The sequence below is a fragment of the Pinus tabuliformis genome, chromosome 3_1, assembly GCF_031772625.1.
Source record: "Pinus tabuliformis cultivar Carrire ecotype Pingquan chromosome 3_1, CPIR1, whole genome shotgun sequence".
NCBI lineage: Eukaryota > Viridiplantae > Streptophyta > Pinopsida > Pinales > Pinaceae > Pinus > Pinus tabuliformis.
Genome location: NC_142301.1, coordinates 475439482 through 475455690, shown reverse-complemented (window position 1 = coordinate 475455690; position 16209 = coordinate 475439482). Strand labels below are relative to the sequence as shown.

Below are 16209 nucleotides of genomic sequence, written 5' to 3'. Positions count from 1 at the left end.
ATTTCTTACTTAATATATTATTCTCTACTCAAATGTTAACAATTTTGTTTTATTACATAACATAAATATTGATATTGATATGATACTTTTAATACAATATTTTCAAACACTTCATTATAAATATTGATCAGAATAAAAATATGAAATAAATTTAAATTTAAAAAAAAATATTGATATGTTATTTTAAATAGAATATGTTGAAACACTTCACAAATTAATAATGAAATCTCCAATAATTATTAATTTAGTTATTTTTCTTTTTTTTTATATATGAAAAAAATCACATTATACTTTTTTATTTGTATTTTAATCCATAATCAATTTTAGTCATCAAAATGATTAATCATAAATATTGGACATAATATAAAAATCAATGTTTTTAATAAAATTAAATAGGTAAAAAGTTTCTTACACATTAAGTTATTGTTAATGAAGTAAATCTCAATTAACTTTTTGAGATCCACATTTGAGATGGATATAACCCGTTTTAATTATTAATTTTATAAATAGTTATAATTATAATAATTAATTTTATATTTTATTTTATTTATTTATGTAACTTGATCCAATCAAAATGTTTTATTGTTAATATTATTAATTATTTTACTTTATTGTAATTTAGTCAAAATATTTACAAGACATTACATTACATTGATATTTCCACCATACTTAGCTCGAAAGTATCCACAATAAATAGTAATAATAATAAAATAAATTTTCCTACTCATATTTATAATTTATTTTGATGCTTACAACATTATAACCTAGACTTACTCATAAAATAATTTTCTTATAAACATTAAAGACATGTCAACTTTATATATTAAAAAATTATTTTACAAAACATAATACTAGTTGTTATGGCAATAATTAAAATTACTATAACAATAATTTGATAAGTCACTCTGAAATGGTTTCATTCACTAATAATATTAAAATATAACTAAAATTTAAGTTATTATTATTGATAATAATATATATTAATGTGATTATCACTATAACAATAATTTTATAAATTGTTATAAGTCACTCTGAAATGGTTTCATTCACTAATAATACTAAAATATAACTAAAATTTAAGTTATTATTAATAATAATAATATATATTAATGTGATTATCACTGAAAACTTTCTTAAAAATTAAAATATGGATCAGAAACACTTAAATTTAATATTTTAACTTTCTCTGTAAAAAATTTGATTCACAACTTATTATTCATAATATAATCCTATAAAATTTAAATTATTAATAATAATAATAATAATATATATGTGATTATCACTGAAACATTTCTTAAAAATTAAGACATGCATCTGAAACACTTCTTAAAAATTAAGACATAGATTAGGAACACTTAAATTCGATCATCATCGGTAAGAAATATGATTGACAACTTATTATTCATAATATAATCCTAAACATCTTTATGGATAAGAAATTTTACTCACAATTTATTATTTATGAGAGAATGGTAAAACACTTTATCTTTTATAAATAATAATATTGATAAATGTGGAGTAATCTGTAGTGCGAACTTTTGGAAATCTGACCGGTGTATTTTTCCATTTTTTGATCATCTGAAAGCTCTTATATTTTTCACCCTCCGGCGATCCTTTCCCGGCCTCGATATGGGAAGTTGGGAACCCGCCCATCCTACGATAACTTATCCTATCTCTGACAACGTTAGTCTACCCTGTTTCACCGACGTCCATGTTAATGATGCACACCATGCATGATGTTTCCATGCATCATACTGTTATACTGTCCATGTTTTCAAATTAAGGGCTCGAGAATGAACTTTGAAATTTCAACTCATATAAAAAATCGCTCTCCCCGCCCAATTTTTCATCTTCTATTTTACCCAAATCTCCTAATTTAGCTTCCTTGTCCGGATCAGTTATGCACAACAAAAATGTTGCAGCTTTGAGCTGCATGCGACACCCTGAAAGGAATATATTCTTTTGCTGCTTCTCCGAAGGCGTGCATGTGCTAGCTCGCAAATCATCCAGGTTCTTTTTGTTGCCTATCTTCACAGAAAAATTAAAACTTCTTCTTCTGCTGCTCATTTTTAGTTAAGTATGAGGAGATCTACCAAGGTGAATTCTATGGTAAAAATTGGCAGCACTGAAGGAGAGTGGATAAGAAAATCCATCACTGCTCTCATATGCCCATCCAGCCACCGCATGCAAAGGAAAATGTCTTACAATCCCCAACACAGCAAGCTCTGCCATATGACAATAACATGCTTTATGTTCTTCTTCTTTAAGTTTTTTTCATCTTCATTAAATCCACCAGTAAATAAATCGATGTCTTGGCCTTATCCAATACCTATTACGTGAACGGTGCAAATCCCTAGAGTGTAGATGCACATCCCCATTAGGATTCTTTGCAATTATGATTGGTGTCTTGACTCAATAAGATCGATAGCCTGCATTTAGGAGCAGAGTGGGAAAAACTAGCATGCATTTAGGAACAGAGTGGGAAAAATTTGCTAAACATAATGTTAAATTTGTAATTTTACAGCGCGCGGTGGTCTTTTGGAAAACCACCTGGTCTCCCCGCACCACCATTCGCTGAAGGCGGTATCCGTAGCGGAGGCTCCGAACACATTCACACTCCGCCACGCGTCCCATGTACGAGCGCCCGAAACCACTTTCCCCGAACGGTAAAGATCGTTTGGTTTGCTGGAGGTTGGCGTGCGAACCACGTAGGATTGACTCAGCGATTTGATCGCGTGATCTCAGCCGTCAATTTCCCGAAGGTGCTGTCTGCCCGCGTCACATCAAATTTTATCGTTTTCTTCGTTGACCGCCGTGGAGGAAACGTTGTGATCTTTAATGCTCTACGTAGTTTTGGTGGCGGCTTTTAATGTAGTGATGGGCATACGTCCCATGTGTTTAATATGGTTATGGGGCATATTTTAATATATGCTTTTTATATATATTTTTTATGATGTAGTAAAGAGACTACGTGTGGTAGTTGAGTGTCGTATTTTTTTTAGATGTATGTTTTATAAAAACAGTGTGTCGAGCCCGTGTGTGTTGTAGTTTTTGTTTAGTGTGTTGTGAGTGGTGGCTACGCACGAGAGTGCGATTATCTTTTGTAAATGCACAGCAGTGCGTTATAGAATTTGAATTGTAATGCTTTGATTTCAGGTATTGAAGAACAGAGAGTTGTTTTTGTAATATCCACAGCAGTGGAAAATCTGTGAGAGCAGCAGAGTTTTTTTTGTGATTCCCTCTTTGGACAGAGGAAGAAATATGTATCAGTGTTTTGTTCTAAATTAATAGAAATGTCTTTGTGACTGTGTAATGGTGTCTTCTGAGTCATTTTGGTTTTAAGAGGTTGTCTGCAAAAGATCCTGGACAGAGTAAACAGAGCATTGTCTCTGTGGTGAATTTTATTTGGTTTTTGGTATTTTCTCCATTTAAAAATACCCAACAGTGGTATCAGAGCTGGCTCAGGCTCTTTAAAGAAGTTAAAGAAGCTGAAGAGAGAAGGTTTGTAGCTGCAGCAAAACCTCTCAGGCAAACAGAAGACTCAGACAGCGAAGGATTCAGGTATTCTTCAAAGCTTTCTTGTTTGTTACTGTTGAAGCAGTCAGTTGTTTTAAATACACAGTCAAGGAATGGCTAGCACAAGCATGGGTATGTTCAACACCCAGCTCCCACAATTTAATGGGAAGAACTATGACTATTGGTCAATAACTATGAGAGCCCTGTTTGCCTCTCAAGATTTATGGGAAATAGTTGAAGATGGTTTTGAAGAACCAGCAGATGAAACTGAGTTCAATGCATTAACTCAGGGAGAGAGAGATCTCCTGAAGAGCAATAGGAAGAAGGATGCAAAGGCCATTTTATTGTTGCATCTAGCAGTAGACCAGAATATATTTCCAAGGATAGCAGCAGCTAAAACATCACACAATGCATGGGAAACCCTTAAGACAGCCTATCAAGGCATGGAGAGAGTTAAGACAGCAAAGTTGCAAATGCTGAGAAAGGATTTTGAAAACTTGAACATGAAGGAGTCAGACAACATTGAATCATTCTTCACTCATGTGATTGGTGTAATTACACAAATGAGAACTCATGGAGAAACAATTGAAGATAGAAGAATAGTGGAGAAAATATTGAGGGTCTTACCCTCAAGGTTCGATGCCATAGTCACCACCATTGAAGAGACAAAGGATCTCTCAAACTATTCAGTTGATGAGCTGCATGCATCTCTGATGACTCATGAGCAGAGGTTGAGTAGGAATGAAAACTCATCCCTTGAGCAAGCCTTCAAGACCGAGATGTCCTTTGGAAGAGGAAGAGGTCAAGGAAGAGGAAACCGAAGAGGAAGAGGCAGAAGCCAGAACAGAGGTGGAAGGAACAACCCATCAAATGCACAAGGAAGAGGCAGCAATCCAAATCAGAACCAAGGTCAAGGCAGCAGCCAACAAAGAGATCAGTATCAGGCTCAAGGACAAAGGTATGATAAATCTAATGTTCAATGCTATTATTGCAAAAAGTATGGACATTATGCAAGTGATTGTAGAAAGAAACAGCATGATATGAACAGCAGACAAAATGCAAATGTTACAAGAGAAAACAGCGGTCAAGAAAATGTCCTGTTAGCTTGTAACATGGCTGAAACACATAGTGAGGACATATGGTTTTTAGACTCAGGTTGCAGCAACCATATGACAGGGAATATAGCCCTCTTTTCAGCTTTAAATCAGAATTTGAAATCAGAGGTCACACTAGGAACTGATAGTAAAGTGTCTGTTATGGGAAAAGAGGAGGTAAAAATATTTACAAAGCAAGGAGAAAGGAAAACCATAGCAGATGTCTACTATGTCCCTGGAATGAGATGTAACCTATTGAGTGTTGGAAAGCTTATCCAAAAGGGTTACAATGTTTACTTTGTAAATGATGTGTGCACCATCATGGACATACCACCCAGCAAAAGATGCATTGCTGAAGTGAAGATGACAAGGAATAGGATGTTCCCTCTCCGGATCAGGGCAGACATGAAAAACAAGAAGGAAATGGGAGCAGTCACCCAAGAGGCCTTCCAAAGCATGCCAAAGGATGAGAACTGGTTATGGCACTTGAGATTCGGGCATCTAAATTTTGGAGGTCTAAACTTATTGAGCAGAAAAGGAATGGTAAGAGGATTACCATTGATAGAGAAGCTGGACAGCCTTTGTGAAGGTTGTATATTGGGCAAACAACATAGAGAGAGTTTTCCATCAGGGAAAAGCATAAGGGCAAAGACACCCTTAGAGATTATCCACTCAGATTTGTGTGGACCAATGCAAGCTCCATCATTAGCTGGCAGCCTATATTTCTTGACATTCATTGATGATTTTACAAGAAAGACTTGGATATATTTCCTCAAGAACAAAAGTGAAGTCTTTGAGAAATTCCAAAACTTCAAAGCACTTGTGGAGAACCAAAGCGGGCTGCACATAAAAGTATTGAGAACTGATAGAGGAGGTGAGTATATCTCAAATGAATTCCTAAAGTTTTGTAGAGAAAATGGAATACATAAACAGTTCACAACTCGGTACACCCCACAGCAAAATGGAGTTGCTGAAAGGAAGAACAGGACCATCGTGGAGATGGCAAGAAGCATGTTGAAGGCAAAGCATTTGCCAAATGAGTTTTGGGCTGAAGCTGTACATTGTGCAGTTTATATTTTGAACAGGTGTCCTACAAAGGCAGTCATGAACAAAGTGCCAAAAGAGGCATGGAGTGGGAGAAAGCAAGTAGTCACCCACATGAGAGTTTTTGGGTGTGTGGCCTATGCACACATTCCGGATCAGCTAAGGAGGAAGTTGGACAGCAAAGGGGAGAAATGCATCTTCATTGGATACAGTGAGGAATCCAAAGCCTACAGGTTGTACATTCCATCTACCAAGAAGTTCTTTGTCAGCAGCGATGTTCAATTCATTGAAGAGGAAGCTTGGGATGGAAGCATAGAGAAAACAGTGAATATTAAAAGTTGTTTGCCTCATGATGAAGATGAAGAGGAGGTGGCTGAAATTCATCCCCAAACAGCAGCGCCAACACAAGAACAGCAAGGTACACCAGTGAGGATAAATGAGAGTGCTTCTCCAAGCACACCACAAGGAGGAAATTCAAGTGCATCTTCAAGCACTTGCACACCAAGTGAAAGAGGTAAGAAGTTTAGAAATCTAAGTGACATTTATGATGAAGGAATGAATTCCTTATTTGCCTTGTTTTGTCATGTTGATGATCCTATTCATTTTGAAGAAGCTATTAAAGATAGAAAATGGATAGAAGCTATGGATGAGGAGATGAATGCCATAGAGAGAAACAAAACATGGGATTTGGTTGAGCTACCGAAAGGCAAAGAAGTCATTGGAGTCAAATGGGTCTACAAGACCAAGAGCAATGCTGAAGGCAAGATTGAAAGGCATAAAGCAAGGCTGGTTGTCAAAGGCTACAAGCAGCAATATGGGAGAGATTATGAGGAGACTTTCGCACCGGTTGCAAGAATGGAAACCGTGAGAGCAGTGTTGTCCATAGCAGCTCAAAACAAATGGAAAGTCTACCAAATGGATGTGAAATCAGCATTCCTAAATGGAGTGTTAAAGGAAGAGGTTTATGTGGAACAGCCTCTCGGATATGAGAAGAAAGGAGAAGAGCACAAAGTGTGCAAATTGAAGAAGGCTCTTTATGGGCTGAAGCAAGCGCCAAGAGCATGGTACAGCAGAATAGATTCATATCTATTGGATAATGAATTTGACAAATGTGAGGGAGAACCCACAGTCTATATCAAAGAAAAGGATGGTAAGATTTTGATTGTTGTCTTATATGTTGATGATGTTATTTTCACAGGTAATGATGATCAGCTCATTGAGAATTTTAAATCAGTCATGAAGAATGAATTTGAAATGACTGACATGGGTTTGTTGAGATACTTCTTAGGCATAGAAGTAGAGCAAAATGAAAAAGGAATTTTTATATCTCAAGCAAGATATGTAAATCAAGTTTTGGGCAGATTTAAGATGGAAGAATGCAAGGCAGCAATCACTCCCACAGTGATGGGATTAAAGCTCAGCAGAGAGGACAGCAGCAAGGATTTTGATCCTAGCCTGTACAAGAGCATTGTGGGCAGCCTTATGTATTTAACAGCAACTAGGCCTGATTTAATGTATGCTGTTAGTTTGATTTCCAGATTTATGGAGAGGCCAAAGGAGGCACATTGGCAGGCAGCAAAGAGAATTTTGAGGTATGTCAAAGGCACCAAAATGTTTGGAATTTTATATCATGCCTCAGAACATTCAGATTTGGTTGGGTACACTGATAGCGATTGGGCTGGAAGTGTAGATGATCGGAAGAGCACTTCCGGTTATGTTTTTAATATGGGTTCAGGAGCCATCTCATGGGCTTCTAAGAAGCAGTCCATTGTAGCATTATCTACAGCAGAGGCAGAATATGTGGCAGCGACAGCAGCAGCATGTCAGGCAGTATGGATGAGAAGAATGTTGAGAAGCTTAGGCCAAGAGCAGGCAAAAGCAACAGTGATCTTTTGTGACAATAGCTCTGCTATTGCCTTGTCAAAGAATTCAGTGTTTCATAAGAGAACGAAACACATTGATACAAGGTTTCACTACATCAGAGAATTAGTGAACAATGGAGAAATCGTCCTCGAACATTGCAGGACCCAGGAACAGGTTGCAGACATCTTGACAAAGCCACTGGTTCAGAAGAGTTTCGAATTTTTGAGAAAGTGTTTGGGAATGACCGAACGCGCGGCTGTTAAAATTAAAGGGGAGTGTTAAATTTGTAATTTTACAGCGCGCGGTGGTCTTTTGGAAAACCACCTGGTCTCCCCGCACCACCATTCGCTGAAGGCGGTATCCGTAGCAGAGGCTCCGAACACATTCACACTCCGCCACGCGTCCCATGTACGAGCGCCCAAAACCACTTTCCCTGGACGGTAAAGATCGTTTGGTTTGCTGGAGGTTGGCGTGCGAACCACGTAGGATTGACTCAGCGATTTGATCGCGTGATCTCAGCCGTCAATTTCCCGAAGGTGCTGTCCGCCCGCGTCACATCAAATTTTGTCGTTTTCTTCGTTGACCGCCGTGGAGGAAACGTTGTGATCTTTAATGCTCTACGTAGTTTTGGTGGCGGCTTTTAATGTAGTGATGGGCATACGTCCCATGTGTTTAATATGGTTATGGGGCATATTTTAATATATGCTTTTTATATATATTTTTTATGATGTAGTAAAGAGACTACGTGTGGTAGTTGAGTGTCGTATTTTTTTTGGATGTATGTTTTATAAAAACAGTGTGTCGAGCCCGTGTGTGTTGTAGTTTTTGTTTAGTGTGTTGTGAGTGGTGGCTACGCACGAGAGTGCGATTATCTTTTGTAAATGCACAGCAGTGCGTTATAGAATTTGGAATGTAATGCTTTGATTTCAGATATTGAAGAACAGAGAGCTGTCTTTGTAATATCCACAGCAGTGGAAAATCTATGAGAGCAGCAGAGTTTTTTTTGTGATTCCCTCTTTGGACAGAGGAAGAAATATGTATCAGTGTTTTGTTCTAAATTAATAGAAATGTCTTTGTGACTGTGTAATGGTGTCTTCTGAGTCATTTTGGTTTTGAAAGATTGTCTGCAAAAGATCCTGGACAGAGTAAACAGAGCATTGTCTCTGTGGTGAATTTTATTTGGTTTTTGGTATTTTCTCCATTTAAAAATACCCAACACATAATAAAGGAAAGGGAATTTGCGCATTCGGGATGGGTGAGCTGTGTCAAAAGTCTCATTTCTCATCTATCATAATTTATGAAAAAAGGGAAATCCTTTGGCTAAATTCCCTCTAAGGTTTTCAGGTTCAACATATTTCGTCTTTCTGTTAACCTGTTAACAAAAATATATAAATTACAGTGACTTTCTTCTTTTTTATTTTTTCCCGTGTATACAGGAATTGATTTTATAAAAAGGGTGGATGGACTGATACATGGTAGTGATTGTTTTACTGGTTAATTGGTAGTCACGGGCCAACACTGGCAGCTATTGTTATTTTGATGAATGGGTAGTTTCAGGTCAACGCCTTCCAACAAAGTAACACGGGTATATTGTTATCTGAAATTTTAATTATATATCACAGTAATATGGATATATTGTTATCTGAAAGTTCAATTTAACTAATAGATATTGGCAATTTTAAGACCGTAGTCGATTTTTCCCAAATTGTGTGACCCTTCCCCAATGATGTAATGTCACGCTAAACAAAATAACACGTCTCTTTGCCATTTGTTATTAAATTGGTTGTTCCCAATGAAGATTTAATTATTTTTTAATACATATATGACAATATTTTCTAAATAATTATATTCTAAAAATATAATTTTTTTCCGATCGGACTTATCCATAAGTATGTGTAAGAATAGGTTTATGCAGCATAATTCATCATAGGGTCATTGAAAAATTGTGTATATATTTGTCTTTTATTGCTTAACATTGTGGAATAATACCATTTATATGAATGTTTTTTATAATATAAATTTGAACAACATAAGAAAAAAAATTTCATATTGTTTTCAATCTCACATTTAAACTTTATAGTTCATCACTAAATATAGTGAAACATATGATTTTGTTGTTGGCCTTATGTATGTGGGTAGTACTACATTTTTTTTAACATTGAAACATTTTGTGTTTAGCTTGATATTAAACAATTATAGCTTTCAACTCCTTATATGCATTCCTTCAATAGTTTGTGACATGAGACCTTCCAATGTCCATGCAAATCATGTCAATGAAATATATTATAGATCAAGAACTTTGAACCAACATAATCACATATCTACTCTTTCATATCATTTTTCCTACATTTGTTGCATTTGAAAATTCTTCTAGTGTAATGCAATGATTATGATATAAGGTTGTAGAATTATATTTTAAATAGTTGTCCTAAATGGTTGGGAAAACTCAATTCCTTTTTGCATATGTAATAATGTTGAAAAATGGTACCAATTACATACCTACTATTATCATTTTCCCTTATTAAATTTCAATTATAATAGTCCTCTATGTTTTTTTTATAAATGTGGCTATGAAATATATCATTGTGGATAGATGTGGCTATGAAATATATCGTTGTGGTAATGTATATTCCATTCATAAGAGACATGAAACTAGAATTTCATAGGTGAAATATGATTTTATAAACTTAATATGACATTAGCCCCTTGAACTCCGAAAATTGCACTTTAATTGGTAAATTGTATGGGTAAATTTGGGGGTATGCCCCGAAGGTTTGAACTTTAAATATCATGGTTTACATAATACGTCATAAAACAATGATCGCCAAATGAACTGCCCCAGTGGGATAAAATAATAATTGTTATTATTAGTGATAAAAAGAACTAATATATAAGTTAAAAATATATATATTCAAAAAAATAATGTAACAAGATTCTTATGTGGTTATTTAAATACTTAGGGCATTTCTTTCATTTATATCTAAGGGGTGTTTGCTTGAAAGAATCACTAGAATATATTTGATTCAATAACATCATAAAAGAGAAGTAAAAAAAGATTGTGATACTTATCAATGATAAGAAAACCATTATATTTTCCCAATATAATTACCGAAAAAAACATTTTTATCACAAATGCCAAGGCTAAGTCTTCCAAAGTGAAAATTAAATTATTTTTATAACAAGTGCCTAAGCCAATTCTTCTATTGTGTACACAAATGTAACATTACAACAAATGCATCACACAATTTGATGATAATATGCAAAAATGTCCCTCTACTATCTTAAAATTAGTAGCATATTAGTCAATTACTTCATGTTACTACTATTCAAAGACATTGGCCTCAATAATCTATATAATTTTGTTACAAATGAAATATGTTGAGCTTTCATGGAGGGAACTCAAGTAGCGGGTTTATCTTATTGTCTATAATTTTGATGGATGAAAAACAAAGGTTTTTGGCACCACTCACCTATCAAAATGAGTGTTTGTCACAACAAACTTCTTCATCCTACCTCCTTCATAGTCGAATGGTCATATGCCCTCATCTTATTATCACTCCGGAGTCATGGAAAACATCCTCTTTTTGTTGTTAGTGATAAGCACCAACTCTGAGAACTTCTACCTTAAATAGAAGAAACCATGGGATATTCAATCTACGGAGCTGGAAGTAGAATGGTAAGTGTACCACAAATTTTTTCCACTACGACGGAATAACAAGCACACCTAGTTACAAAATTCAAAATGAAAATTTCAAGTCAATGATTGTGGGTTGTATAATTGTTAGATGATGATCTTTATATGATAGCAACATTGGATATGTGATGGTGTTTAGAAGATAACAACACTATAAGTAATGCCACATAATGGTCATATATCTACTCTTTCATATCTTCTTTTCTAAATATGCCATATTTGAAAATTCCTCTAGTCTAGTGTAATGATTCTATTCTAAGATGAGAGAATTTCCTTTTAGATCAAGGTCTATATTACATATTACATTTGCAATTTTTTGCAATGGCTAGCATGAATTCTAATAAAACTTGCCAACTACGAATTAATATTCATGCAATGGTTTATGTATCTTAGGATTCTCACATTATTTATTGTGTATAATGACAAGATAGATATTTGTCCAAATTACTTTTCTAAGGACAAGTTTAAACATTCTAAATTACATTTTTTGAATGCATAAATTGATTTAAAAACCTAGAAAACCTTTTAAGTACTCAAATTATGCCATCTCAACCACTAAAAATATCCAATCCTAACTATCCTTCTAATTTTTAGTCAAATTTTATTCAATACTTGAGAAAATATACTATGAAAAAAATTAACAATGTACAACATTTAAACTATACTCATTATTAATCCTCACCTTTTAGGTTGGAGTATATGTTTTGATTTGACATTTTTATGTAATCATTTCTAATGCCACACCAATCCTCATATTGTTTATACATTAATTTTTATTTAACTATCAAATGAATTATTATAATGATAAGGTATTATGACTTATAATGATAAGGTATTATGACCATGTATAAGGTATTATTATTTTTTTATTTTTGATGACGTGTAATGTTATAATAATTCTTTCTAAACATGAATTGATGTCCTTTTTATTTCACAAATTAATAAATAAAAAGTCAATAAATATTTTATGGGAATGTAAGTCAAATATTTTTAATTGGTCTAATCAACTTAATTTAATTAATTTAAGTTTACAAATTGTTTAAATTTGTTTTATGCAAGTGTTTATTTTAACGTTATTGTGAACTTGTTTTTTAGGTCTATATGTAATTTCATTAAAATATTAATATTTATATTTATAATAAAATAGAATTGAATTGAATTAAAACAATATACCAAATGTTATCTCCAACCTAATATGTAATTGTGAAATTGACAATAAAATTTTAAATGGTTAATAAAATATCCAACATTATAATGCATAAAATAAGACGGGTGTTTACATGAAAAGGGTCAATAAAATATTTTTAAATCAAATAAGACAAAACATGGTTAAATGGTTAATAAAATATCCAACATTATAATGCATAAAATAAGACGGGTGTTTACTTGAAAAGGGTCAATAAAATATTTTTAAATCAAATAAGACAAAACATGGATAAGTCAAAGCAATAAAAATATTTAATAAAGTTGAAAAAATCATTATATTTTCTAAATATTATATTTAGAAAATATTTTTATATATGTATTTAAAAAATAATTAAATTTTTGCTGGTGATAATTTAAGAGTGATAATAAAAATATTTAATAATATTGAAAAAAACATTACGTTCTTAAAATATATTTTTGTAGAAAATAATTTTATATATGTATTTAAAGAATAATTAAATTTTTTTAGGTGATAATTAATTTACTAGTGATATTACATTAGGACAAAAAGGTCACACAATTTGGGAACAATTCATAGGCTTGTCCCTCTGTTATTTTAAAATTACTAATATATATCAATTAATTGAAATTTCAGATAAGTGACCAAAGGGGTTGGCCTGAAACTACCAATTTATCAAAACAACAATAGGCCAGCGTTACCCTGCAATTACCCGTTCATCAATACAATAATCACTCCCATCAATCAGTCCATCCACTCTCTTAATAAAATAGATTATTATATACAATGGGAAAAAATAAGTAATAAAAAGAAATACCACTGTAATTTACTACGGGGTTAACAGAAGGATGAAATATATTAAACCTGAAAAGGTTGGAGGGAATTCAGCCATCGGGTTTACCTTTTTTGTCGTAAATTATGATAGCTAAGAAACCATACTTTTGACACAGCGCACCCAGGTTTACCTCTTTTGTCGTAAATTATGACAGCCGAGAAACCATACTTTTGACGCAGCCACCCATCCCAAATAGGCAAATTCCCCTTTCCTTCCTTATGTTTATCAAAGCTTTCCCCACTCTTCTCCTAAACGTAGGCTATTGATTCGATTGGGTCAAGTGCCCAATCATAATTTTAATGAATTCTAATTGAGATTTCCATGTTTTCAAATTAAAGGCGATCAAACCTGCAACGTTTTGCTGTTCAAAACTGATCTGGATAAGGAGGATAAATTAGGAGATTGGGGTGAAACAGAAGATGAAAAATTGGGTGGTGAAAGTGATTTTTTTCATACAAATTGAAAATTTCAAATTTTCATTCTCGTCCCTTTAATTTGAAAGCATGGACTGTGGAACATCTACAATACGATTCATTGCAACATCATGCATGGTCTGCATCATTAACATGGACGTCGGTGAAACTGGGAAGACGGACGTGGTCAGAAACGGGATGCGTTTCCGGAGGCTGGACGGGTTCGCATATTGAGGTCGGGAAAGAATCGCTAGAGGGTGGAAAATACAAGACCTATCTGTTGACAATTGGGAGCAATTGTCTCCAAGTTGGTTCTCCGTAATTCAAGTTCTTGATTTATCTCTGTTACTCTGATTCCTGATTTGTCTCTGTCTCTGCCACTGGCTGATCCCTAATTTGTCTCTGCCACTGGCTGTACAGATAGATAGACGAGAATCACTCCTGAAAAATTCGTTGTACAGACTCCTGTGATTGTATCAGTTTCCTTATTCTAGGCCTAAACTATAGGATCTGAAGTGTATACAGCGGCTATTTATGCCGAACAAGTATGAGTAAAAATAATGAATTGAAGCCTTTCATAAAACTTCCTTGTTTTTGACTTGGTATCAGAGCCAGAGTTCTTCACCTCTGTGCCTGAATTCTCATATACCCCTCGCATCATGACTAAGGATCAACCTGAATCATCTTTTGTACCAGTCATTCATGTTCAATAAAAAAACCCCAGTTTCACCACCAATATCATCCTTACCGAAGTTAATTATGATGTCTGGTCCCAAATCATGGAAATGCAGATCGTAGGGCGTGAGAAGCTTGAATACCTCACAGGTAAAACACCTATTCCGCAGGTTATTGATGCTGCCTATGCAAAATGGTATGCTGAAAATCAAAAGGTCAAAGGATGGTTGCTGACTTCTATGTCACCGGAGATTATGAAGCGCTATCTTAGACTGTCTACTGCACATGAAATCTGGACTGCTCTTGCTAAAGCTTTCTATGATGGATCAGATGAATCGCAACTCTTTGCACTGAATCAACGGGCATTCTCCACCAAACAGGTTGGTCGTTCTCTTTCCACCTATTATGGTGATCTAGTAGAAATCTTCCAAGAACTAGATCATCGTGATAGGATTGTCATGAAGGATCCCGAAGATGTTGTCGCCTATAAAAAATCAATTGAGAGACTGCGGGTGCATATCTTCTTGAATGGACTAGATGCAGACTTTGAACAAATTCGAGGTGAGATTCTCAGGAAAGACCCTGCACTCGATCTTGAAGCAACTTATGCATATGTTTGCCGTGATGCCGTTCGCCGAGCTGCACTTCAAGGTGAACCTAAACACTCTGAATCTGCTGCTATGGTGGCTCGTCGGGGCAAGCCTTACCAATCGTGAAAAACAGATCGCACTTCTGGTCCGCCGAATCACACAACTGACCAAAATCGGTCATCTGGATCACAAAATTGTAGCTATGAAATAGGAGCTGCAAAATCAGAACGTGTATGTACTCACTGTGGAGAAACCGAGCATACAAAGTCACGTTGCTATGAAATAATTGGATATCCATAATGGTGGGATCCTACCAAGGCACCTCACAAGCGAAATTCAAAGTCAAATCATCATGCTTCTGTTGCTGTGGCTGAGCCCTCCACCAACACCAGTACTACTGAGGAAGCCTCTTCTTTCATTGCTACTGCTGGGAATGTTGGTAAGTCTCTTCATACCTCTGTCCCTGTTAGTCATAGTGAATGGATAATTGATTCAGGTGCCACAGATCACATGACCTTTGACGGTAAACATATTCAGTCCATGAAATCCTCAGATCATCATATAGTGTCCACAGCCAATGGTACTCCCTCTCCCGTGGTTGGAGAAGTTTCAGTTCCTCTTACCCAAAATTTGAATTTGGAGTCTGTTCTAGTTGTTCCTTCTCTTAATCATAACTTATTGTCTGTTGCTCAAATAACCCTCACTTTGAACTGTATTGTGATATTTTGGCCTAACCTTTGTGTTTTTAAGGACATTCGGACTCGAAAGACAATTGGTTATGGTACTAGGAGAGGAAAGCTCTACTATCTTGATCTACTGCCGGCAAGCTCCAATCAGTTGGCTCAAGTTTTCTCAGCTAATAAGTCTGACACACATCAGCATTCAGAAGTCTGGTTATGGCACAGGCGTTTTGGCCATGTATCTTTTGGATATTTACAGAAGTTGTTTCCAAAGCTCTTTTCTCAATTAAATGTTTCGGATTTTAAGTGTGACATTTGTGAACTAGCTAAAAGTCACCGTGTACCATTTCCCATTAGTATGCATAAAAGTCCTGCACCTTTTATGGTTATTCACTCTGATGTCTGGGGACCTGCAAAAACTTCTTCTTTGAGTGGAGCATGTTGGTTTGTTTCTTTTATTGATGACCATACTCACATGACTTGGGTTTGTTTAATGAAATCAAAGAATGAAGTTAGTTCCCTGTTTCAGCAATTTCACAAAATAATAGCCACCCAATATAAATCAAATATTTAGGTTCTTCATACTGATAATGGTGGAGAGTTTGTTAATCAAGACTTGAAACAATACCTGAATTTACAT

The 16209-nt window shown here is 34.9% G+C and overlaps 1 protein-coding gene across 1 annotated transcript; it reads left to right on the top strand.

Annotated features, from left to right (window-relative positions):
- The first annotated feature begins 14403 nt into the window (after positions 1-14403).
- LOC149187845 (uncharacterized) lies at positions 14404-15015 on the top strand. The gene has a single exon (XM_089409788.1). It carries the CDS (start codon positions 14404-14406, stop codon positions 15013-15015), a length of 612 nt encoding a protein of 203 aa, XP_089265914.1.
- Positions 15016-16209: the final 1194 nt, after the last annotated feature.

Excerpts from the sequence above, each read along its gene's own strand:
- LOC149187845 (XM_089409788.1), top strand. The coding sequence starts at position 14,404 with ATGGAAATGCAGATCGTAGGGCGTGAGAAGCTTGAATACCTCACAGGT.